General features: G+C 33.4%; 1 protein-coding gene across 4 annotated transcripts in view; it reads left to right on the plus strand.

The window, feature by feature from the left end:
* Positions 1-27,974, plus strand: part of LOC106471043 (hemicentin-1-like) — a 264,175-nt gene that overhangs the window by 225,965 nt on the left and 10,236 nt on the right. For 3 of the 4 annotated variants that reach the window (XM_022400513.1, XM_022400500.1, XM_022400505.1), the window contains exons 2-12: positions 3,005-3,340; positions 12,118-12,228; positions 14,431-14,634; positions 14,992-15,285; positions 15,656-15,946; positions 16,617-16,904; positions 18,862-19,164; positions 19,576-19,704; positions 20,663-20,696; positions 23,284-23,387; positions 24,577-24,746. In XM_022400513.1, coding sequence (XP_022256221.1) covers positions 3,005-3,340; positions 12,118-12,228; positions 14,431-14,634; positions 14,992-15,285; positions 15,656-15,946; positions 16,617-16,904; positions 18,862-19,164; positions 19,576-19,704; positions 20,663-20,696; positions 23,284-23,387; positions 24,577-24,746 — 2,264 coding nt within the window. The remainder of the gene's footprint in view (positions 1-3,004; positions 3,341-12,117; positions 12,229-14,430; positions 14,635-14,991; positions 15,286-15,655; positions 15,947-16,616; positions 16,905-18,861; positions 19,165-19,575; positions 19,705-20,662; positions 20,697-23,283; positions 23,388-24,576; positions 24,747-27,974) is intronic. The other variant, XM_022400519.1, reaches the window with a different exon arrangement.

Consider the following 27,974-nt stretch of genomic DNA (forward strand, 5'->3'; position numbering starts at 1 on the left):
ATACTCTAGTCCGAGTGGCTGGTGTTTTAAGCATCATTTGTGTGGTATTTTCATTGTTATTTTACTCACTCCAGTGTAAACTCACATTTTGACATTAATATTAAAATTAATGATACTAGTTTATTATTTTGTATATTTCAGCGGACAGTTGTTATAGATAATTTAATAATTTCTTATTCCCCAAATTACTATATTATTATTATTTGAGCAATATAATATGATATTATTATTGTATCCCATGCTCATTTTCTTGTTTAAATGCTCTTAGGTATAAGACTACATATAAACGTTTCACTTGATGTTTCTGGTGGCAATCTGAAACGATAATAAGAAACTGCTACTAAATGTTAGCACACTGGTAGACTGGCTGTTACCGTTTTATCGTACGTAATCACTTCATGGCCCGTTATCATTCGATAATAATGAAGTTAGTTTATCGTAATGACTCATAGCTATCCTTGAATCCCATTAAAGACATTTTATCGTACGTTATCACTGGCCGTCGTCTTTGAATCCCAATAAAGCTACTTTATCGTAAGTAATGACTCGCTATTATCCCTCAATCGTAATAAAGCCGTTTTATCGAACGAATTGGCTCGCTGTTATCTCTCGATCATAATAAAGTCGATTATTCGTACTTAATGACTCACTGCTATTCCTAGGTCATAATAAAGTCGATTTATCATATGTATTGATTCGCTGTTACCCCTCGATAATAATAATAGTCATTTTATTGTTCATATTGTCTCGCTGCAATTCTTGAGCCACTATAAAGTTGTTTAATTGTTCACATTTGTTCCTTTATTTCTTTGCTCTATTTTTTTAGGCAAAAATATACAATGTGTTATCTAAGTTATATCCAAAGCGAGGAATTGAACACTTGATTTTAGCGTTGTAAGTACTCAAGCTTACTTGTGACCCTTGAATCATAATAAAGAGTTTTATCTTATATAATGACTTAAATAATGTATATCTATCGGGATCAATGAAACCAGTAGAACATTATCAAACAATTTCATATTTTTCTTTAGGCACATAAACTGGCTCAGGATCCATGAAGCACCAGAACATAGTTCAAAATATTCACCATTTATTTGAGACACATAAGCTGGTCTTTCCCAAATTTTTTTCAGTTTTCATTGCTACGTAATCATAATCTATCGATATAGTGCTATAGGACAAACTAGAGGTGTTTACATATCTAGTAGTTACTAGTTTATACACTTAGGGTATTAGCCACTGCTGTGCTGCATGTGGCAGGAGGCTTTCAACAGAGAAAACACAACCCCCTCATTGCAGTAGTTCTAGCAATTTACTGCGTTAGCACTTATCTCAATATGAGACGCCGATTTACATTAAGAAACAAAGTGGCGGATCTGATATGTTTCTATATAGAAATTGTTCTTACTAAGTCAGTCCATTACACTGTTGTATCCATAAGTTACAAAAGTGGCTGCAAATATTTTCAGTCGAAAATAAATAGCTTTCTAAGATGTTGACTGATTGAAAAAAGTTTTACATGATAATTGAATGCGATCATTGTGAAGTATAATTGGTTAGTAGCATTGTACATTGCCATTTATATAAAAATCTTACATTGAAATTTTTGGAAACTTTTTTATAAAAACTTAATAATTAGTCGTCTTCTAGAACAGTCGTTCACACTAGCTCGATGTTGTCTTCTACAATAGTCACTCACACTAGGATAGTCACCCAACTATCTCGATGTTGTCTTCTACGATAGTCACTCACACTAGGATAGTCACCCAACTAGCTCGATGTTGTCATCTATGATAGTCGTTAACACTAGCTCGATGTTGCCTTCTACGATAGTCACTCACACTAGGATAGTCACCCACACTAGCTTGATGCTGTCTTTATAGTAGTCACTCACACTAGGATAGTCACCCACACTAGCTTGATGCTGTCTTCTACAGTAGTCACTCACACTAGGATAGTCACCCAACTAGCTCGATGTTGTTTTCTATGATAGTCGCCCACGTTATCTCATTGTCTTGTCTAACGGATTCTGGTTTTTCGTTCTGATGGGCACATTGATGATTTGGACAAAGTCTGTGAAAATGTTGCGAGTTAGATGCGGTTGAAATATGGCTTAATAAAAGAACGTCAATCTTCTTAACTGTGTAAAGACTACAGTGAATATAAAAGTAAATTTCTTAGAGAAATGGATATTATATTAGCACGACCAAAGTAAGGATTATATTCACTGTATGACCTTGACATTCAATGTCATGTATCAGAGCCTGCTTATTACTATCGCTCTCTGTAATTGGTGTAAAATATTAAGTTTTTACAAGCTATTATCTTATGTACAATTATGTATAAACTTATTAACATTATTTAGTTTGAAAACTAGTAAAGCAAATATTAAAGAAGTTTTGTTTTTATTTATTCCTTTGCAAAATCGAGATGAACTTTGAATTTATCTTTAATATGACTAAATAAAGAACATAGCTTATACTTACATTCCTTGGTCTCCGAAAGAAAACAAATATGATAGAGCTAGAGTCTTGGAATTTAAGTAGATGTTTTCATAAGGAATGTCTGATGACGTGTTCCAACGGTATAGCAGATAAGGTATATATTGTTTTAAATCAAGATTAGCTTTCCAGTTAATCTTCTTGATAAGAATACAAGAAAGGAAATGTGATTCTTATTAGATACTAACAAAACTCAAGAGCGATCTCCTGTCAGATCACTGCTGTCAGATCTGTAGTACCGTGGACTAAGATACACAACGATACCTAACTCCAGCCTAAAGCGAGAGCATTTAAGTCGTATTTCTTTGGATGTTTTTAATAATCTCTTTCGTTTTTATTTTATCAATTTTTTGGTGTCTATAGCTAAATGATTTACAAAATAATTCGGAAAATATAAAAAAAAATATTGTAAAACAAGAATTACATACTTTCAAATTTTTCCATAAAGATATCAACAAAAAGTTTACTAAGCAACTATCACAGCCTGATTTTGTCCAAAATAGCTTCCATTCTGTATACCGCTGTCTTGGATGGAAAAGTGGCTCTTCCATGTGACGTCTCCTCTCCCTCCCCCGATGACTCTGCAGCTCTAATTCTCTGGTACAAAGATGACTCAGCTCAACCCATCTATACCTTGGACGCTCGACGGGGTAACGTGGACCACGCCCACCAGTCTTCCAGCCCTGAGCTGGAGAGTCGTGCTTACTTTAATATGATCAACAGGCCAGCATTTCTTCAGCTGGACCCCGTGAAGGAAGATGATGCAGGAGAGTATCGGTGTCGGGTGGACTTCCATAAGGCCCGAACTGTGAATACTGTCATCACTCTGAAAATCATTGGTATGTTTAACTATCAGGAGAGGTAATAATGTGAATGCTTTTTATTAGTGGTTATTGTTAATACAGTTAACACTAAATGAGTTAATTGGGAATTTTGATTAAAAGTGCAGTTAATAGTGTATGTGTTTTGCATTTAACAGTAAATTTGTTTAATGACAAATTTCATTGGTAATGTATCAACAGTTTATGTGTTGAACTACAGGTCTTGTTGGTTGTGTAACTAACGGTTTATGTGTTTAACTATAGGTCTTGTTAGTTGTGTAACTAACGGTTTATGTGTTTAACTATAGGTCTAGTTAGTTGTGTAGCTAACAGTTTATGTGTTTAACTATAGGTCTTGTTGGTTGTGTAACTAACGGTTTATGTGTTTAACTATAGATCTTGTTAGTTGTGTAACTAACAGTTTATGTGTTGAACTATAGGTCTAGTTAGTTGTGTAGCTAACAGTTTATGTGTTTAACTATAGGTCTTGTTAGTAATGTAATCTTGAACAGGGAAGCACATTACGCTAAAATAATAATAGGTACACAAACAACAATTTATAAGCATAAGAAAACGTTTTATCGATGATGGAACATAATACATGCTTCGACAGCAAGTACTAAGCAATACAACGTTTATACAAAAGCAAAAGACAGAGATTAAATGTGACGGAAATGGTGTCAGTAGGTGACACGATATAGGTAAAGGTCAAGTCTGGTCAAGTGTATGAATGGCCAATAGACCTTGTCAAATACGGTTGATGTTGTTAGGGCCATTGTCACAGTTTAGTGAGAGATCGTTTGCTTTGATGATTTCTATAGTCTCTAAACAGGCTCTTTCTTTTTTAGTTTTGATTTGGTGTAGGGGAAAATTTCACCCCAAAGTATTTTCTGACCTGTTTCTTATTGATGATATGTTAAGGCGGATATCTGGAATTCACCTCTAGATACGTTATTTGTTTCTTATTTCTAAGAAACGTGACGTTTGTCCTATGTATGTCTTTCGAAATTCACATGGTATACTGTGATCTTAGGTAAAAATGACACAAGAGGAAACAAAAAGCGGATATTGTGTCCTCCACCACAAAGAAATTGGACAATGTCCTTGTGTCCCACAACGTAGTCTTCACGCAGGTTCTTCAGCCGTTATTGAAGTTCCACGTATACCCGTTTCCTCTTCTTCTTGGGAGGCAGTCCAATATCAACCCTTGCTAATAGGCCAGCAACGGTAGCCTCTTCTTGTTGTATAGTCTTGATGCGCTTCCATATAGATGGGTGCTGGTGTCTTACGATATGGAATAATCTGCAATTCCATCTTCACATTGGTTGTTGGTCCTGGGGCAGTCATTAAATGTGGCCTCGTGAACATTCTATAATTCTGGAGGAAACCAGGGTGGAACACGGTGCAGATTGATCACTGAATTACCTGGCTGTGGGTAACATAAACCGGCAGGTAGTAAGGCAAGTGCATATAGTTCCCCACAGAACTACCGGAAATTGTTGCATCTCGGTAGGTGTTGGTAAAGCCAAGTTCTTGAACTTTTCTTCAGGTGTTCTGTGGCAGGTGGCAGAAGCATCTTCGTGTGTGTGTGTGTCTGGTCCAAGTACAGTGTTGATGGTCTGAATTACAGCTTGTTCAAAGTCAACCAAAACAGTAGTTGGATACGGAACTTGGTCCAGTTGACGACAACGTTCCATTACTGCCTGCAGAAGTTCCTCTTAGGCATCCTAAGTTTTGATTTGAAGAAGAGCATAGACAGAAGAAACTAATGTGTCATTAAGGGGTACTCTGATCCCATAAAGTTGGAGAAAGCCTAGTGGTATCATATTCATATTCACAAATTCATATAATTGCATGTGAAGCCACACTGTAAAGAATTAGAACAAATTTTGCAATGTTAAGTTACAACGGATGGTGTGCGACACAATTAGCTAATGAGTTCTTCTCACTTCTTCTTGGCTTATGTTGTGTGGGTGTGGCACAACTAGCCAGTGAGTCATTTTTACCGGCCATCGGGATACTGTATATGCCCTGTTTATGTTCTATTAATAGGGATTCTTTCGGGTTAGGTAGTAAGATGCGAATTTTATGTAAAGGTTTTGAATACAGTTTTTATATCAATTATCAAGTTATCAAAAAGACTAGTAATTTCGTTAGCAATATCTGGCACAAAATAAAATGAAATAAATTTGTTATATTTGTGTTGTTGATGGGTGAGAGAGCAGAGTTAACATAAACGTTTTAATGTTTTGAATTTTGATACAAGCCCTATTCACGATATTCGTGTTGAAATCTCTAGATAATGCTACGTTCGTTAGAGTTACGAACGTAGCATTATCTAGAGATTTCAACACGTTAGAGTTACGATAAAAGTTTTAATGTTTTGAAGTTTGATACAAGCCCTATTTATAATATTGGTGTTGAAACCTCTAGATAGTGCTACGTTCATTCCAATAAGTAAGCCTTCTTTGTGGGTGCAAAGTTGTATAGTACGATTAACGTAAGTGAAGTTGGAGGATATTTTCTGTGATAGGTGGTGATTAGATCTTATATGTGACGGCATGGTGACGAAATGGGGTTTCCTCTATATCAATAACTTATCATCAGATTTCTATGTTAAATTTAGGCTTATACTTTACTGTTAAACCTAGAAACGTATCTATCGAACAAATTGTTGCTACCGCAGTATCTAACATCAACTCTTTAAATTTGAATCTCAGTGAAGCTAAAAAATCAGAATTACAGCTTATAAGGACAAACTATTAAAACTTAACCTTAACAGAAATAAAGCCAACGCCCTAAACGAATTAAAATCTAACAACAGGATATACGTAACAAAAATTGATAAAGGTGGATGCATTGTAGTCGTAGATAAATCACATTATAAAGCAGGTGTCAACACCTTATTAAATGATGGATCTTACACCATACTCAAAGGTGATCATACCAACAAAGTTCTTTCATACATTAAAAAACTAGTTAATTGTTGCCTATCCTCACTGCTAAAGAAAAAAAAATCCCTTATCCCATACATTATTACCTCCCCCCCCCCCGATTGTACGCCCTTCCAGAAATTTACAAAGATAACATTCCCTACAGACCAATAGTCTCTAGCATAGGCTCACCATTACAAAACATTGATGACTTTTTAGTTAAGAGATTAAACCCTCTACTTGAAACCAACCCCTATTTTCGCAAAAACTCTCTAGATTTTGTAAATAAAATATAAAAACTTTGAACTAAACCAAGAAGATATATTAGTATATTTTGATATAATATCTTTATTTACCTCAATACCTATTGAACAAACTTTGGACTGTCTAAAAGAAAAACTAGAAGACAACCCTGTAACAGAACACCTTATCAACCTCACAAAATACGAAAGCCACTTTCACAAACTAAATAATAGATTAGCGATGGGACCCCCTTCCATTTCCCCTCCACATGTCCGTTTTAGAAGAATAACTGTTTGGAAACAAATCCATACACACCAAGAAACCTGAAATCCGGTTGAGATACATAGACGATATTTTCAGTATATGGCGACATGGGAAAGAAATGTTTCTGAATTTTATTGAATTCTTAAACACGTTAAGACCCAATGCCATAATTTTCCCACATGAAATAAAATCCAACAGTCGTCTTCTCTTTTTAGATGTGAATGTAAAAAGAGGAAATAACAAAGTTACCACCAGTATATACATAAAACCCAATTACGTCACCATGCCGCCAAACATAGAATCTAATCCCCACCTATCACACAAAATATCTTTCTGCTTCACCTACGTAATTCATGCTATAAAACTTTGGACCCACAAAGAAGACTTACTTATTGAATTGAACTACCTAAAGAACAAATATATGAATCAAGGTTTCAACTCCAATATCATAGATAGGGCTTGTATCAAACTTTAAAACAGTGAAATATATTATGTTAACTCTAACCGTTCACCTATCAACAACACAAAACATAACAAATTGATTTCATTCCCTTTTGTGTCAGAAACTACTAACAAAATTACTAGCCCTTTTAATAATTTGAGAATTGGTGTAAAGAAATGTAATCAAACCTTCACATACAATTTACATCTAATTACCTAGCCCGAAAGAATCCCTATTAAAAGAATAAAATCAGGTCATACCATGCAAATGTGGAAAGATATACTTAGAACAAAAGTCACGTTCCTAAGAAATAAGATACAAAGAACATCAAGGTTACATGCTTAGAGATGATTTCCTGTTATTCACCTTAACATCTCATCAATATGAAACAGGTCAGAAAATACTTTGGGATGAAATTCTTCTCCTACACCAACACAAAACTAAAAAAGAAAGAGACTGTTTAGAAACTATAGAAATGATCAAAACAAACAATTTCTAAACTGTGACAATGGCACTAGAAACATCAACCTTATTTGGCAAGGTCTATTCACCGTTCACATACTTCACCTTTACTGATATCCTGCCACCTGCTGACACCATTTCCGTCACATTTAATCTCTGTGTCTTTAGTAACGATACATTGTGTACTTAACAATTTATTTGTTTAACTATAGGTATTGTTAGTATTATAATTATCAGGTTATGTTAGTAGTGTAATTAACAATTTATGTATTCAATTATAGGTCTTGTTAATAGTGTAATTGACAGATTATTCATTTAATTATAGGTCTTGCTAATAGTGTAATTTACAGATTATTCATTTAATTATAGGTCTTGTGTGTGTTAAATTGCACTTGTCTATCAATACATCTTATATATTGGTGCAGCTTCTTTTAAATAGTATTTTAATTTTATCAAATGAAAACCAGCTATTATGTTATTACTTTCTCCCTAAGTACACGTCTTTAGTTCATCAACTTTTTCTATTTATAAGGATCAAATATAATAACTTTAAAGAAGTAAGCAAGTAATTCTAATGTCATGCAATCGTTCAACTTTATAAAACATATCAAGTAATTCCACTTGTAATTTATTCAGAATTTTAAATCTGTGTTTCCGAGCATAATGTAAAGTCCATATTTCCCAGGATAATATTAACTCCTATTTTACCAGCTTGTTGTCATTCCATATTTTCCGGGAGAATATAAACTCCATATTTGTCAGCTTATAATCATTCTATATTCACGAATATATGAACTCCTAGTTTACCAGTTTATTGCCATTCCGTATTTACTAGGAGAATATGAACTCCTAGTTTACCAGTTTACTGCAATTCCGTATTTTCTAGGATAATATGAACTCCTAGTTTACCAGTTTATTGCCATCCCGTATTTTCTAGGAGAATATGAACTCCTAGTTTACCAGTTTATTGCCATCCCGTATTTTCTAGGAGAATATGAACTCCTAGTTTACCAGTTTATTGCCATCCCGTATTTTCTAGGAGAATATGAACTCCTAGTTTACCAGTTTATTACCATTCCGTATTTTCTAGGAGAATATGAACTCCTAACCAGTTTATTGCCATCCCGTATTTTCTAGGAGAATATGAACTCCTAGTTTACCAGTTTATTGCCATCCCGTATTTTCTAGGAGAATATGAATTCCTAGTTTACCAGTTTATTGCCATCCCGTATTTTCTAGGAGAATATGAACTCCTAGTTTACCAGTTTATTGCCATTCCGTATTTACCAGAAATATATTAAGTTCTACTTTCCCAGCATAATGTCTAGAGGGGGTTTTGGCGTCACATTGTGAGCACATGGATTTAATGACGAGAATTTTCACGAATGTTTAGGAAATGAATTGAACGATATAGGAGAAACCAAAAGAGGTTGTTGATTGATTGATTATTACAGTAGTCGTATTGAGTAAAACGTTAGCTCGTATGTTTGTCTGTTACTATTAGTTAATTCAATGGTGTACGTTTTGAGTTTGTGTTTCAAAAAAGTTATAGATAAATGAGAAGTACTTTATGTACGAGAAAATCATCAAATGTAATTTATATTGGTACCTTATTGATTTGTGACTTTAGGCCTACCGTTAGTTACGTGGAACTTGTGGTTGGAGAAAGAAAATGTATTTGTTTTCATTAAGTAGATTGAACTGTTCATGCTGTTTTACCGAATAGTCCAAAAGAATCTGTTCATTAAAAGAAGCCGTTACGACAATATTCTCATAAGAAATCGTCAGTTAGTCACGTTTTCTACTTTGTGATTTATGTACGTAATTACTACAATTTCTTTTTAATGAGGAAAGTAAGGTGATGTGAAAAAATAAAACGTTTAAAGCTATAATCCTATGTTAAAATTACGTGATACTAATAATGGTGAAATTTTCTTGTACCCGAATCTGCGTACAAATTATGGTAAGACAAGAGTGAAAGAGAAAAACCAAAGGTTCCGAAAAAGATGAGTCACATAAAGATAGGACTAGCTAGAGAAAGTCAACTTTCCTAGGAAGATTCGTGAGACTGATTAAAGGAAGAAAAGATTCACACGACATAAAGATAGGACTAGCTAGAGAAAGTCAACTTTCCTAGGAAGATTCGTGAGACTGATTAAAGGAAGAAAAGATTCACACGACATAAAGATAGGACTAGCTAGAGAATATCAACTTTCCTAGGAAGATTCGTGAGACTGATTAAAGGAAGAAAAGTTTCATTCGAAGATCCATCACACAGGGCTAAGACTTACGATTCAAACACCAATAGCTGGCGAAGGGTTAAAAACCAATAGATGTAAAACATGTGATAAAAATCACTTAAACAGCAAATGTTACTTTTTTCATATTAATCTTAATTTGTCTAGTTATGATTCAAAAACAGAGGCCATTAATAAAATTAGATTTCAAATCTATATTTTATCTCCCACAAATCACTGGCCAATAGGTCTTTCATTTAATACCAGAATCTTTCAGTTTAGCCAAACAATAAATCTGAATCCAAAATGACCAAATAGAAAGAATTTAAAAACATATCTGCGGTTTTCTTAATTTTTATCAGTATTTTAGGCCTATTATTTTCGAATGCATTTAAACCGTAACTTTTAAGATATTATACTGTATGTATATGTAGTTGTAGCATTTCAGATAATCTTTCGTTTTTCATATTCAGCCCAAATGAAGACTTCTCGTACAAAACGAAAGGCCTCTTGACAGTAACTTGTGAGAAGTAAAAGACAGATTTGAATTGTTATTTTTTACACGTATCTAATTATGAATCCGAAATATACAATTTGAGAGTAATCTGAAAACAAAGTATCTGCACTTTAATTGAATTTTATCGTATATTTCAGGATTATTGAAAGATAAGAGTAATTTGTGGTCTTTAACTTTTTCAGTACAAACAAATGTTATTATGAAACGAGCTTTTAGGTTAGATTTAAACATAATTGAGTTCTTGTTATAATCTAGTACATATTTTAAGGTTACTTGCCTTACAGTATACTGAGAGGTTTATATGTGTTACGTACAAAAGTCAATGAATACAATAATGTTGCAAAGACCACTCTTGCAACGTAAGCATTAAGTACACATACCAAACAAATACAATAATGTAGTCAAGGCCACTCTCGCAACTCAAGCATACAATATACAAAGTTAAAAAGGAAATACAATAATGTAGCTAAGGTCAATCTCACATTGCAAGTATTAAGCATATATACAAAGTGTCAATGCCATTCTCACAACGCAACAATTAACTACTCAGAATGGTTAAGTTTCAATCAAAACTGTTCTCAAACAAGTAACAGGCACGAGCTCCGTTTCGTTTTTTTTTTTCTATTACGTTATTAATCGTAGACTTAACATCGAACTCGAGTCATTAGTGTGTGTTTTTTTGTAATGACCGCGGAGTTGTATGTCTTCTTTTTTTACGGCAGTTCCTGAAGCTTCGTAGGAAAACAACTCTTTTTGCTGGGGTTTTGATAGAGGAAAGGTGTTAATGTTAAAGACCAACTTGGAGAACTCAAAAACAATGAGAGGTCAAGAAATTGCACTTTGACTTGGAAAATCAAGTCTATACATTCACTATGCTTTCCCGAATAACTAAAATTTCTAAATGAAAGCTTTGAAATAGAAAGAAAGTATAAATGACCTCCTGAATGAACTCTCTCTCTCTATCTTGTGTAAAGTAATAAATAATGAATCATAAAGTGACAAAGTATCGACATTTTTAAGTGATAAGAATGAGCGTTAACTCACCTTCTCGTGTATTCAGTTTACTGTTTGTTTTACTTTTTCTCGTTCAAGGAGAGAGTAATTAGATGTTGTTTTTGTCGTATTCTTATATCCTAAATGAAATACCCTCAAACCCAAGTATGACAACATTCCTTCTGCAGTAAAAATATAGATTTTTTTTCAAAATCTTAGAAGACAACGTATTAATCTAATGACAGTGATTAAAAGAACCGGATATTCCGTGTTATTATATACTTTTGAAAATGGTGCTCGTGGTGAAGCGGTCATCCTGTTGGTCTACAAATCAGTCATGTTCTGGATCTAGTGCAGTTCTCCCAGTAGGGTGCTAATCTTTTATTATCATGTCCACGTTCTGTGTAGACGCATTTCGTATGGATAATGCCCTCACCATAAGTATGTAAGTATGTCTTGGAAGTTAACATTTTCTTAGACCTCAATATTATATCTTTAATCAACATTCGCTTTCCTATTTTAAGATGTAGAAAGTTTTACGGAGAAATCTGGTCAATAATTGTATTCTTTGTTTCTTGAACTTTGAACAGTTCTACCTGGAAAATCAGTCATTTTGAACAAACAAAAATAAAGCCCTCACGGTAGAAACCAGTCAGTTAAACTGCCAGTAATTATATTATTGTGATATTTTAAACTTTGAACAGTTCCTCCTGGGGAACCAGTCATCTTGGATGAACAAGGACAAAGCCTCAAAGGTCTTGTAGGCCCTTACAATGAAGGCGATTCACTTACAGTGATGTGCCAAGCAAAAGGAGGTGAGTAATGTCTGATGAAAATATATGACCATAATGGAAGTCAACACTGTTAAAAGCTCTGTACAAACACACACACACAAACAGTCTCTTAAATAACCTCTCGTGAGCTCATCGACAGTTTCTCAGATGTAATTATATGTTTTAATACATCATGACTATCTAGTACTTCAGATTACTGCAAATTATATAAACAAACTATTTTCCAACCAATCTAACCTCTAATTTACGAAACTGCTTCATTCAACTTGTACACACTAGATTAAACCATAGTTCTAATACTGCTGAATTTTTATGACAATGTGGAATGAAATAAATGTATTTCAATTCTAATATGTAAGTTTTAAATGACCAATGTTACCACCAGCTGCATGACATCGTTTCCCTTTCTATCTTCTTTCATTCAGCATGTAAACATTCATAGTTCCATAAATATCTGTAAAATTATATATTTTGAGATATTTTTCGAGTATACCGTACTTCTAATTTTGACTTGATACAAGTCTAGTGTCCTGTTTGAACAAAATAATATATCCTAACACACTTTGATTATTATTTATTCAAGTTAAAAAATAATTAAAACACATATGTAAAGGTTTATGGTTAAGGGTAATTAGCGAATGACATAATTTCAAGAGCCCGGTCAGGGGTCAGTATTACACTGATTTATATTAAAGTACACAAGAGTAATAAACGTTACTTCTAAATTTAAAATAGCATATCCTTTTCTATTATATTATATTACAAAATATCATATTGACTATTGTTCTCGAGGTTAAACAAAACGGTATGGAAAAACAACATGACTTTTCCTCAGTATTACATTACACCAACTGAAACAAGTGTGTGAATCTAAAAAATGCATTGAAAGAGTGAGCAAAGTAAAACAGAGAAATCCGGAACATGCTTTGACTGCAGAACATGATCAATGTATAAAAAAAATGTTTTTAGGAACTCCGTTAAAAGGGGCATGGATTTTTAATTTTATGTATCAGTGTTATTTCCGTTATTATTTAAATTTCAAAACCTTTCTTTACGACGCGCCATCTATCTTTATGTGTTCACACTAAAATTGATATCATAACTTTAAAATATAATCACATTTTTACCTAGCTTAGACTTATCTGACTTATTAATAGGATCCTGATAAAACCAGATGTCATTGAGAATTTTTTTTTCTAATAAACTTATGAATCTGTCTGCATATATGTGTGTTGTTCACAAGAGCTGCTTCTTCACTTCAGATATTTGAGGTCACGTTAACCCTCTTTCTTTGCCACTATTACTAATAGGTCCAATTTCCTTACCAACCTTTAAACTCAAGCAGAATAAGAATTGTCTAATAGTTTAGTGGTCAATGTATCTGACTGGAATCCAATGCCACAAAATCGCGCTTCAACTCTTTGGAGTCTGGGAACGTTATAATGTTGAAGGTCGAATCCTACTACTTGATTAGACAATAATATGCCAATAGGTGGAAATTGGAGTTGTTAAGTGGTTACATTTCCTCTAGTTTAAAAGTTCAAATTAGGGAGAGTTATTTCATATGACCCTTATATAGGTGGCGAGACGAATATATTTCAATTTAATGGAACACCAACGAGTGCGTGTTCCTTATTTGCTATGTTTAGAGTGATCAATGAATTCAAGACCAAAACAGTAACATTCCATAATAGTTGTACACAAGACTCTATTCACCTTTCAAGTGGGCTCCCTGGTCAAAATTGGGAGCAATTGCCCCTTAGTCCTGTCACTCCTAAACCCTTATGAAGCTGATCACAAATATCCGAAACGAACAAATTATTCCAATGAATATGATTTGTTTGTTTATACTTAAGCACAAAGCTACACAAAGCGCTATCTGTACTCTGCCCACCACGGGTATCGAAACCCGGTTTCCAGCGTTGTAAGTCCGCAGACATATCGCTGTGCCACTGGGGGGGGGGGCTTATTCCAGTGCAAACAGTTATAACTCGTGCTAACACATTCAATGTACAATTTGCTTATAAACTTAGAATATAAGTGTTTATTTATTGGAAATTATAATTTTGTCCCTGTTTCATAAAATATGTTGTGTTTTAAGCCAGGAAGTATGTGTTATATTTCCTAAAAAAATACATTACTTTTAATAAACTTAATTGACTTTGAAATACACAGTAATAACTTCATAGATTACTCATTTTAAAATTTAACTTTTCTTTTCAGGGAAACCACGGCCGACTGTGACCTGGTGGCGAGATTATTCTTTGTTAGACGGCAACTACACTTTTGAGCTTGGGGATATTGTTCAAAACCAGTTAAAACTTGACAGACTTCACCGACAGGACCTGCTTGCAGTGCTGACTTGTCAGGCATCTAATAACAACATCACTGTACCTGCATCCAATGCCATAACCATTGATCTAAACCGTAAGAACGCTTGTAGCTCGAGAAATGTATTTCACATTGATAATTATACAAAGCACTCAACAAATATGTAGATATATTTTTTAAGCAAAACTCTGTTCGACTTGTAATTTTAATGTTCATCAGATGCGTGTAAAATGAACCAAATCCATGATATAAAAACTAAATATTTAATGTACGTTGTTATCCTAACTAATTAGATACGATAGATTTCCAGTATAAAATAAAATAATCAGACTTATAACCTAAGAAGTAGCATAATTTATAAAAAACGAGATATCAAAGTCGCCATGAGTTCCACCAGACTGTTGATTTGTAGGGAAACCCGACGTATTGCTGATTTAATACTTTAATTGCCAGTGAAACCGGAAAAAGCAGTCATCACGACTTCCCAGAAGCCTCTTGTTGCGGATAAAGAAATAGAACTAACATGCACTGCGAAAGGATCGCGCCCTGCCAGCAAAATCTCGTGGTGGAAGGGAAATCAACAAATGCAGAACACCCGAGAGAGTGCACTGCATAGTAGTGACACCACAACCATTCTTACTTTTACGCCATCTATCGACGACAATGGAAACTTCCTCTCGTGCCGTGCTGAAAATCCCCTGATTGTCGGAAGCGCTGTGGAAGATGGTTGGAGACTGGATGTACAGTGTAAACTATCTTTTTCATGATAAACATTACGTTAGTATTTTCATTTAGTATATAAGTTTCGCCTTTTAAAGTCACGTGCCATATTCGTCTAAATAAACAAAGAAGATTTCAAGTTCATATTTTATTAAGTTCTAATTGAGTATTCTAATTCACTTTTGATTTGATATCAGAATGTCATAAAGTTTCTACCTTTCTTTTATTTGCTTGTTGAAAGCTAAAATGAATTTAAAAAATAATATATCCACTATAATGTGAAAAGCGAAAAGACAAGAAGAAGAACATAAAAAATTTTTGGAAGTTATTACATAAAACAATATATATATATTTATATGTAACAAGAGTAAGTTATTAATGACACTTGCTATTCTAGATCCACCTCAGGTAAGCTTGCAGCTCGGCACAAATCTCAAAGTATCAAATATCCAAGAAGGAAACGACGTCTACTTTGAGTGCAACGTTCGTGCAAATCCTTGGATTCACGAGCTGAGCTGGCAGTTTGAAGGACAGGATCTCACCACCAACACGTCAGCAGGCATAATCATCAGTAACCAATCTCTGGTTCTACAGAAAGTGCAAAGAAGCTTTAGAGGGCGGTTTACATGCTCAGGCACCAACAGCCAAGGATTAGGAATCAGTAACGAAATTTTTCTGAAGGTTAAGTGTAAGTGGTTAAAGATCGTTACGTTGGTTAATAAATTCGTGACAACCCGAAGAACTGCGAATTCGGAACAAATAGTATTAGTTCTGTTTCATATCTAATTTTAAAACACGTGGTCAGAAACAATTTTCAACCGATGGGAAGTTGAATATTTTGATAAGAAAACACATCTAATTATTTTATTGATGTTTGTTTGTTTGTTGAATTTCGCTCAAAGTTACTCAAGACTATTTTGCGCTAGCCATACCTAATTTAGAAGAGATAAGTAAACGGAAACAACTAGTAGACACTATCTACCATCATCTCTTGAGCTACTCTTTTATCAATAAAAGTGGAATTGGCGAAGGTTTTTGATGAGAGGATTCGAAACCACGACACGAAACAAATACTTTTATAGATTCAAGCAGAACTGAAGCAAATCAGTTTCTTATATTAAATCGTATTTAAATTTGAGGTCTTGTAAATTGTAATAAAATGATCGTTTGACATGTTTTACTGAATGGAATAAATTATAAATGACAAATTTATGTAACTTCTATACACAGAATAAAAGTGTCTTTGCTCCTAATGAGATATTTATTGTGTACAGATTTATTTTCTTCCGTAAATTCATTTCGCTGAAATATCAAAAATAAATTACATCTTCTGCGTTTACGTGTTTTATTTTTCATAGATGCTCCCTTCTGTAAACCTGGACAAAAGACCACCTACGGTGTGGCCAAACACGAGCCTCTTGACGTGTCATGTGAACTGGATTCTGATCCTGATGATGTGAAAGTCCATTGGCGATTTAACAGTTCTTACAAACGATCAGACAAAATAATCTTTTCTGCGGATCGCGCACACAGTATAGCCACCTACACTCCAGAGTCAGATGAAGACTACGGGAAGCTCTTATGTTGGGGAACCAACGACATCGGGATTCAAAGTGAACCTTGTGTTTTTACCATAGTTCCTGCAGGCAAGTGAAGAAAAACAATATGGAATGTAAAAATATATATATATCTTTGAAAAGTACCGAGTGTTAAAGATACTTTTGTTCTAAAAGTGTGGTATGTTAAAGATAGTTCTGTTTTATAAATACGGAATGTTAAAGATAGTTCTGTTTTAGAAATACGGAATGTTAAAGATAATTCTGTTCTAAAAGTACGGAATGTTAAAGATAGTTCTGTTTTAGAAATACGGAATGTTAAAGATAATTCTGTTCTAAAAGTACGGAATGTTAAAAACAGCTCTGTTATAAATATGTTTGTTTAACGTTAAGCACAAAGCTACACAATGGGCTATCTGTGCTCTACCCACCACCGCTGTGTGTTCTAAACTTATGGAATGTTAAAGATAGTTCTGTTTTAAATATAGGGAATGTAAAAATATCCAGATATATCCAGTTACACAAACACTGTGGCTTTCATTTATGGAATAATTAGACACATATTCAGTATGATGAGTAGATTAAAGTATTGAATGTAAATAAAATAGAGGGCTAAAGATGTCTAGTGTTTAGGTTGTGTTAAGACAAGAATCATCGTTAAAGTTTGATAACTAATAACAGTACTGGAAACAATACAAGCACGAAAATTCAATTAAAATTTGTTAACTATTACAAATACTTCAAATACTACAAACTTTAAAAACCCACTTGAAATATTTTATCTACTCTCAACACTGTAACCGTTATAAGTATGAAACCCTAGTTAAAGTGTTTTTTTTCTATTCTCAACGTTTTTACCATTACAAGTATGACACCCCAGTTAAAATGTTTTACCTACTATCAACACTGTAACCGTTACAAGCATGAAACCCTAGTTAAAGTGTTTTAGCTACTCTAAATACCATAGCCACTACAAGTTTGAATCCGTCAGTTTAAACGTTTATCTCGTTTTAACACTGTAACCACTACATGCATGAAACCTCCATTAATAATGTTTTATCTGCCGTCATTACTGCAACTACAACAAGTATGTTTTATCTACTCGCAATAATATAACCACTAAAAGCAGAAGACTCCGAGTTAAAATTTTACATCTACACTTAACACTATAACTAATACAAGCATGAAACTTAAAGAAGTGAAGTCAGTATGGGCCAGACGATATTCGAAACATACAGTGAAATGTCTACTTTAATTATTGTTATGAACTGAAAATAAGTACCAAATTCATCGTTTTGACAGTGGCTCATATACTCATCCTATTCATTGTACTGTTGTTTTTGTTTCAGCTTTGAGTTCGAAACATTATAAATGGAAAATGTCAGAAGAAGCAAGTCATATTCACATAAACACTCTCAATAAGATTCCCAAAATCATAGATACACTGCCAATAACTATTCCAATCCTCAAAATTGTTTCTTCATTAAAACACTGTCAATAAATATTCCAATGCTCATAAAATCATTGCAAATAAAATTTTCAATTTATTAAAAACGCTGACAATAATCTATCCAGTGTTCGTAGAAGCATTGCTAATGAACTTTACAATGTTCATAGAAACAACAGTAAATAATATTCCAATTTTCATTAAAAGCTGTCAATACACACTTCAATGTTCGTACAAACAATGCCAACAATCATCCAATCTTTATAGAAATACTGCCAATAAATTTTTCAATTTTCATAAAAGCATAATAATCATTCCATTTTTCATATAAAAGTTGTTAATAAGCATTCCAGTATTCATAAAATGCTTTAATAAATTTTTCAAGGCTCATTAAAACAATTTCAATAATCATTCCAATGTTCTAAAACCACTGTCAATAAGTATAACAATGTTCACAGAAACCTTTTAATAATGTTATAAAAATACTGTCAATAAGTGTTCCATTCTTGTACAAGAAGTAGTAAGAGTGAAATGCAATTTCTTCTTCTTCTTTGTTTAGGACCTTTGATACTCATTCATTGTTTTAATGCCTGTCTTTAGGTCCCCCCGATCCTCTTCATAATTGTTCTTTGGTCAATCAAACAGAAGATCTAATTTCTATTCATTGTCTTGAGGGATATGATGGTGGTATGCCACAACGCTTTATTTTAGAGGTGTATTCAATAAACAGTAATACTCTCCAAGCGAACATCACCTCTCCAGCACCAGTGTTTCTGGCTGATGAGTTACCATCTGGCACTCCACTGAGGATAGTCATGTACGCTGCAAACCCAAAGGGTCGAAGTTCTTCCGTGGTCATGCCAGCTTCTACGTTAAGACCTGCCGAAAAATTAACCAGAAGAGGTTTGGAGATTGTATATTTAGCAGTTAGAACATGTCACTGAATCACATAAAATAGTTCGGTTTAGCAAACAATGGAAACTCTTTAGATTAGAGTCCCTTGATGTGCACACTTTTGAAACAGTTACTTATACCTCGTTTTTGTCTAAGCAATTGGCTCCTTTTTGTTTTTTTTTAAAACCTATTGGTCGTGTTGATATTAATTGTGTACGATTTTCTTTCAATCCAGGGTTTACGAACAATACGGAGTTCATGGAAAATCTCAGTATCCTAGTATAAAAAGTTTTAAAAATAATGAGAGTTTTATTTATCGTGGTCTAAAATAGAATTGGTAGGTCTTTTGTAAATGAAATAAAGATGACATAGGAAACAGTATTACCATATAATGGAATAATTTGTTCATGTTATTTCTAGGAGATGGCGAAGGAATCTTCATCATTCGTCCATTTCTTGCTATTCTTATCGCCATTGTTGCTGTTCTAGTCATTATTGCTTTAGTTTTAGCCATATTCATCCGCTCAAAGTGGAAGAGGCGAATGAAGGGTAAGTTGTATTAGTCTGTTAGGTATTGATAACACCGACCTTAGAGCACTTGAAATACTCGTGGGTATTTTCTTCATTAATTAACAACCATCCTGATTTAGTTCATAGCAGGAACGTGTTGGCTAATGTTATTGAGGAGTTTACCACTTGGAATTATTATTACGTCAGCAATACTATGAGGAAAATTTTTGTAATTTGCTGAATTTTACTTACATATGTTTTTTTTTAATTTGTCACTATTTAAATATAATATTTTTCTTTAAGCTGACCAAGTTCATTGCAACGTTATTTGTACGCTAATCTGGAAAATAGCAGCGCTAACACTAGTTGGTCCTCGTATAATTTCATTAAGCTGAAATGAAACGAAAACACAAAAACAAGACACATAAAACAAAAACATTACTATTTATCATGAATATTTTACTTCCATAGTTTGCTGTGTCTTACATAAGACTGCTTAGCACTGAATAACTGACTTAACTCCTAAGATGATGGAAGTCTAAAAATATTTTATCAATGCCTCTTATGAATTATTTTTCTAATTGCTGAAACCCTGGAAATCAGATTTGATTATAAGAATAAGTATTCAGTGCTTACTTTTTACTTTCCCTCTGTTCATCAAACTTTATGTATTCTGTGGTGATATCAGGATAACTTTAGTACAGTGTAATTTCATGGAAATAGAGAAGAAGATTTAAATAAAAAACCAGTAAATACACAGCCGATGATAAGCCAAATATGCTTAATTCTGTGAAGTTCATTACTGATACACTTTTTCTATTAGAATATTAAGAATGATATTCTGTTGATGATAAGCCAGACATACTAATCTTATAACGTTCATTAATGATAGTTTTTGTTTTGTTTTTTGTGAAAACATTATGTTTGTTTATATTTCAAAATCAAATGCATTAATTTATTTTTAAATTTGACAAAATTTCTGTCTTTTTTTTAACAGGACAATTAAGAAGAAACATTCCAGAATCAGAAAAGTGAGTAATAGAAAGAGACAAGCCGGGTTTTTTCAAAACCGAAGGACTTTTTACCAGGGTCTAAAATTTGTTAAACTTCATTTTAACGCAATCGTGTTTATGAAAATAGTGTAAAAGCAATGTTTTATTTGATCTTGCGTAACAACATTAACTTATTTTATTATCGTAAACATGTTTAAAACCAATTTTAATTAAATGTAACATGTTTTTGTAGAAACTGATTATATTTGATGTTATATGCCCAAACTTTTGGACTTTTCATTTTGCATAATTAAGTGAAGTAACTTCTCTTATTGCTTTACTTTCAATTATATAATTCCATTAATTAATTAATTCCAGCTTCAAAGCAAAAACGTTTTTTTTTCATCTCGCCTTGTTGCAGTTTCAGAGTGAAATACCGATGGTATATATGAGAGAGAAATCGGATTCGTAATTAAAACGAATTAAACAGTGATAAAAAATAAATAGCACTGATTAAGACAATTTTTTTAAAAGTATCTAAATCCAACTATTATGTTTTGGGTTTAGGAAAACATACAATGCAACAGTGTTGTTGGTAGAATCTTGTTATAACAACTACAAAGTTGATTAACGTTGTTCGATGTAATTCACCAATTTCCCCAAGTTAGGTGAACGCACGTTGGGCTTTGTTTCTGATGCAGTTTAAAATTGTTCTAATCATTTTTCTTTTTGACGATAGACAGTTCCAAAGCTAGTTGACTTATGTATGGATTACAACAACAGCACTGGTCCTTTTCCAGTGTGTTTGTGTATGTGTCATGCTTTAAATTGTTAACATATACTCGTACGTTAATCAGCACTAACACTAGTTGGTCCTTCCTCAGAGTGTTTGTCATGCTTGTTTACTGTTACCATATACTCATACACTAAACTGAACCAAAGTAGCCTTAACACTAGTTGAGCCTTTCTCAGAGTGTTTGTCATGCTTGTTTACTGTTACCATATACTCATACACTAAACTGAACCAAAGTAGCCTTAACACTAGTTGGTCCGACCAACTAGTAGTGTGAAGGCTACTGTGTTTCGGGTTAGTATACGATTATATGTTAATGATAAATAAGCATGGTACACAGGCTGAGAAAGGCTCAACTAGTGTTAAGGCTACTTTGGTTCAGTTTAGTGTATGAGTATATGGTAACAGTAAACAAGCATGACAAACACTCTGAGGAAATTTCTCGGTCTATGTGCCCTGCTTACTTACTTTTAAGATATACTAAAAAGAAAAAAAAAATGGAAGTAGTTTAATGTTCATAGGCAACTAACTTTGACACACCCTGTACAAAGATTTAACCAACTGACGCGTCCTGTACAAAGATTTAACCAACTGACGCGTCCTGTACAAAAGACTTAACTAACTTTTAACACGCCCTGAACAAAGAGTTAACTAGCTTTTGACACGCCCTGTACAAAGATTTAAGTAACGAGCACTCCTGTACAAAGACTTAACTAACTTTTGACACGCCCTCTATAAAGATTTAACTACCTTTTTACACTCCCTGTACAAAGATTTAACTGACTTTTTACACGCCCTGTTTTCGTATGCGGCTGATAGAGAGTGGTACTTCACTTCTTTCGTCGCAAATATTCCTAATTAAAATCACTGATTACCTGCGACCACCTGGTGTTAATATTGATGGGTAGTACTCTGTTTATAAGAGCAATAAACTTATCGATTTTGGATAAAGTATTTAAATACCGAATTATTTACTATCATTTTCGAATGCTATAACTTCCATTTACATATATTTTATGGTGTTCACTAATGATGAGTATTTGGATTACATCAAACACGAGTTTTGAGTAAATATTTTAGGTCATGAACACCCGAATGTTTCTTCACACTACTAACTACACTATCTCTGAAGATGGATGTGAAAACTTTTAATCTGTGGTTATTTCCTGCATCCGTCATGGCGGGAATAGCTGCAGGATGAGTTACCAACGTGATTTAACTTCCTCTGATGTGAAATTGTTTCTCTTCTATAGATTCCGATCCAACAACGACTTTAACATCTTGGATGATACCATAAACAATATATTGCCATTGTTTAGGGTATATGTAACGAAAGACAAACAACGACTTTTATATCCTGAATAGTGCGCTAAGCAGTATATTGTCTTTGTTTGTAACGACAGGAAATATCACATGCATTAAGAAATTTCCGGGTAATTTGAGCAAATTACCTCACTCTCTCTCATTCAAGTAACAAAGCAAAGCTACTAGAAATGTTCTATTTTATTATCATCATGTATTTACGCGTTAGAACATATTCATTGAGTTCCATTGTCAGTTTAATCACTGAAAATTAAAGCTACGCTTAGTGGCGCCATGTTTTATCCAACTATAGAAAATGATAGGTTCCATTATTTTTGGAATGGCTTGTCCAGATTAAAATAAGAGATAATTTCAAAGATTTCCACATCATAAGTCTCAATCATGCACATTCAGTCATCTTAGCGTTAGATTAGAAACTTAAATCCGCATCCTTTGTTTGATAATACATATATATATATAAAACAAACAAAATAATGTTAGAAAATACACAATTATGTTTCGGTTTTATAGGTCAGAGATGCCCCTGAAGAAGGATGTAGAAGATCTTGGTGAGATTGAGAATACGGGGCCAGACATTATTCCTGATAAAGGTATTACCCGATCACCTTTTGCAGGTATGACTTGGAAGTGGTTCAAAGCCTTATTTATAACCTGGAAGCATTTCAATTACCTCCTACTCTTTATCAGTTGAAAGTATGCAATTCTAACCTTTAAAAAAATTCATTCCCTGAAATAATAAATGTAAACAGTGTTGAAAATAAGAAAAGCCCTAAAAATTTTCAATAACTTTTTACGTCTGACGAACGTATTTTAATACTGGAAATACATGTACTGAATAGTTTGTTGTTGGCAGTTAAGCACACAGCCACATAGTGGGCTATTTGTGCTCTGCCCGCCACGGGTATCGAAACAAGGTTTCTAGCATTGTAAATCCGTAGACATACCGGTGTGCCACTGGGGGACATTATCGAGTAGTAAGGTATCTACAATATATATTAGTACCGGTTGTGACTGATCAAAGAAACGACATAATACGATCATTTATAACCTAGTAATGAGGGGTAGCATATACAAAGATTTCAAGTAGCAACGAAACATTGTAATTTTGAAATATTAACTGGGTTTTCAATATGTTCAGAAAGAGTTCCGTAAATAATGGTGATTTTTAATATTGGTATTTGGTATCATATTATACGCTTTCTAAAATACGTCTTCAGTTAGTTGGGATCGATATTTAAAATTATACATTTACAGAGACGGCATGGATTAATAATGTCAATCTATAATATAATATCGTCAACATACAGACAAGGATAGAAGTAAAAGTTAGTTCAGTCTGTAGTTAACAGACATTAAATGATTGAAAACATTTTAAACAAAATATGAAAAAAAACGTATGTTACCGCTGACTTATGAACCGTTGTAAACGTCATATTTTAATTTTTAAAATCGATTTGGTCTACTTTAAAGCTATAGAACATATTAAAAACATATGAAACTGTCCTTTCTTGATATTTATCGTTCTAAAGTCCAACTTAAAGCTTTATATTTCTCACTCAGAAGTCATTTCCAGCGAATGAAATGTCAAGGATTCCATGCCGTATTATCTATTAATCGTGTTAATTCCACATGCCAAGAAGATATTAATTAAAGTTGGCAGCAATTAACTTAAAATTTTTAACCTGGCTTTTACTTGTGTATTGATATAAAATTCTGAATAATTAGAGACGAGAAAATGTTTTGCTAACTTTGGTAAAAATGCTTGTTGAATATCCATCAATATCAAAGGATTTTTTATTACAGATTGCATGGATGAAAAGGATCAAAGATGCTTGCAACTAAGCAACACCGTGGAAGATCACAGCATACATTCTCCGAAAAGAGACCATGTGGAAGTTGTCTATAGTAGTCCAGTTTATACGAAGAGCCGCCTGGCCGACATAAACAGTCCCAAAATTATTTCGGCCACAACAGTACGTATATGAAAATTTCCTAGTAATATTCAATATATTCAATCAGTATAACTAAAAAAAAGTCTATACCCTCTGGGTTTAAATCGTTTTACGATCCTATTTGTAATGGTTGCCAACCAACCAATAAAGTGTCAATATTTTCAACCAGAACAGCATCTTATGTGCACATAAGTAAGCCAGGTCAGCGACTCTTACAGTTTAGGTGTAACCGTCCTTAATTTTTAACTATTAACCAAAACGAAAACAAACCGCTACAAGAGCTTTGTCTGACTTTGAACTAACAAACAATAAAAATATACCGTTTTTGTGATATAGAATTGACAGTGGAGCTGTTTTCGTTAGCTGTATGCAATTTGTATATCACAGCAATACCTTATGAAGGATGTTCTATGTGTATAAGATATTCTGGGATATTGTATTTAGTAAAGGATATCTTACGTGTGATAGCTTTCTTAGCATGTAAGTTTAAGGGGTAAATTTGTAATTGTGGGGAAAAACTTAAAATAAACTCTAGGCTGACTCCACAAGGTATTTATTGAACGCAAGCTTTCAAACTCATTTATGATCTCTTCGTCGGGCGAGAAAATTCGAATATGAAAGTGACATTAAACACATCAGTGTAGAACATCACATAACGTGCAAAGATAAACCGCATCATAAGCCGAAAACGTACAACAGGTGGCGCGTTAAACCAATTAAATAATTATATCTATAAACATAATTATAGCTCAGATTACATATAAAATTGTACATTATTTACACTTGCAAACAAAGATACCGAACATTAAATCAATTAAGAACATCAGTGTAAAACTAATGAAAGGAATATAAATATAATCAATTCAAGACACAATGCCTAAATAATAAGTGACTGAGACACAATGCTAAGATATTAAAATTGTATTCCACAATTCCTGAACTTTGGGTTAAAGAAAGGATAATATGGCAGTTTGCTCATTTCTTTCTTTCTTGTTTTAATTTATGTCTTTGGTATTGTATGCCCTTAAGTTCGGAAACCGATTTAACGAAAAAGAAAAAAGAAATATAACGCAGTTTATCTGAGAATTCAGCACCACGAAGACGTATGGATCGTGAGAAATGAGACAGAATAACATTTTTCTTAACATGAATAAGATAGCTAAAATTGAACTCTGATAGTGATTTGTGTGTGTTGGTTTTTTATACTTGTCCAACTAATTTTGATTATCTTATTATTAACAAAGTTTGAACTAAATGAAGTTGATTATCATTTTCCACTTCAGTTGTGAACTAGGTGGACGAATCCTGGTTATTAAGGTTGTCATCGATTTTTTTTATAGAATCTAAACCATGTTTCCAAATCTCAAAGATTTTGTCAAAATATTCTAACCACAAGGAAGGTTTCAGAACAGATGTAGCAATAGCTCGTTTTGGTAAAGAGTGTACATCCTTATATCACTTGGAAAGATAAATTTTTCAAGGAAAGTAGGGAGTAGAAAGGCATCTATCAATAGGTCTTATGATATAAGACAGAGTTGTTCGCAACGTTAAAGTCCATTCAGTTATAACTCTAGAACAAACAACTTTTTGCAACTGTAGTAAACAGAGACTGAACATCAAAACGGGCTGAAACATCGTAATTAGCAATCTCCACACTATGTAGGTTTAGTAAGACATCAGAATAGCGGTTTTTGTTTTACCTCAACGCTACACAGTCGACTGTCTACGCTCTGTCCACCGAAGGGAATAGTACAACGGATTTTAACGTTGTAAATCCGTTAACTTACTGCCAACCACCAGGGAGAAAGAATTAGTGTGTGAAGCTAGTAGATCGACTAAGCTGGCAATTTGTCAAGTTGTGTTATATGTTAGACTGTCCTTGTAACTCATAATTCGTCAGATTAGTACATTCGGTTTGTAGAGATTTGGTAATGTTTGAAGTCTAGTTGGAACGTAGTTTTCAACGAATGTTTTCGATAACATCTCACAGTCGTTTAAGATGATATAAAACGTTCATTAAGTTCCTTTCATTGTTATATGTTAGACTGTCCTTGTAACTCATAATTCGTCAGATTAGTACATTCGGTTTATAGAGATTTGGTAATGTTTCAAGTCTAGTTGGAACGTAGTTTTCAACGAATGTTTTCGATAACGTCTCACAGTCGTTTAAGATGACATAAAACGTTCATTAAGTTCCTTTCATTTGTCTTGGTAGAATATTTTCCAAATTGCTGGCTACAAGGTTCGGATAACACAGTTATAAATCTATCATTTGATTAGGCCTGAAGTTAAACACCATGACCTGGAATAAAACTCAGGAAAAATAGATATATAATATACTGTGTTGAGTACAGGCTATCCTAAGTAGATCTCTGTTATAATTTGTTGAGTACAGGGTATATCATATGCTACAGATTATTAGTATTTTATGTACATCTAGGCTGTTTTGTTTAAATGGTTTTAGTATATTGTGTTGAGTGCAGATCATCGTATGTGTAACATATTCCTGGAATATTTTGTTCAATACAGGCTATCCAACGTGTAACCGATATTTATTATATTGTATACAGTGCATGTTATCAAATGTGTAACAGATTACTTGTAAATGTTTTCAGTCCTGGCTACCCTACGTGAAATATATTTCTAGTACAAGCTATCCTGTGTTTAATAGATTTCAAGTATACCGTGCACAGTGCAGGTTATCCTATGTGTAACAGTACTTTGATATATTGCGTTGAGTGTATGTCTTTGTATGTGTAACATATTTCTATGTTATTGCATATCGTGTAGGTTATATATCCTACGTGTAACATACTTCTCACAGATTTTGTCGAGTATTGGCTGTACTATGTGTAACATGTTTCTTATATATTGTGTTGAATACAGGCCGTCCAATGTGTAACATCTTTCTGATATATACAGGTTTCCAGTATATTGTTATTGGTCAAGGCTTTTTATTTTTGATAGAGATTTAGTATTTCCTGTTGAGTGGATGTCATCGCATATATAATAAATAACCAACTTCTAGTGCATATTGTTCAGTATTGTCTATTTTATGTGTAATATATGTTTAATATATCGTGTTCAGTATGTAGTATCCTATGCGTAACACATTTCAAGTGTAATAATGGCTGGAGACGGCTTGAATGGGTAATTAAGAAAAACTTTAATATAAGTTTAACATAACAGCAAATGTACAACGTTTCGACAAGGTTTTGCCATCATCAGGTCGAAACGTTGTACATTTGG

Source organism: Limulus polyphemus, unplaced genomic scaffold, assembly GCF_000517525.1.
Source record: "Limulus polyphemus unplaced genomic scaffold, Limulus_polyphemus-2.1.2 Scaffold109, whole genome shotgun sequence".
NCBI lineage: Eukaryota > Metazoa > Arthropoda > Merostomata > Xiphosura > Limulidae > Limulus > Limulus polyphemus.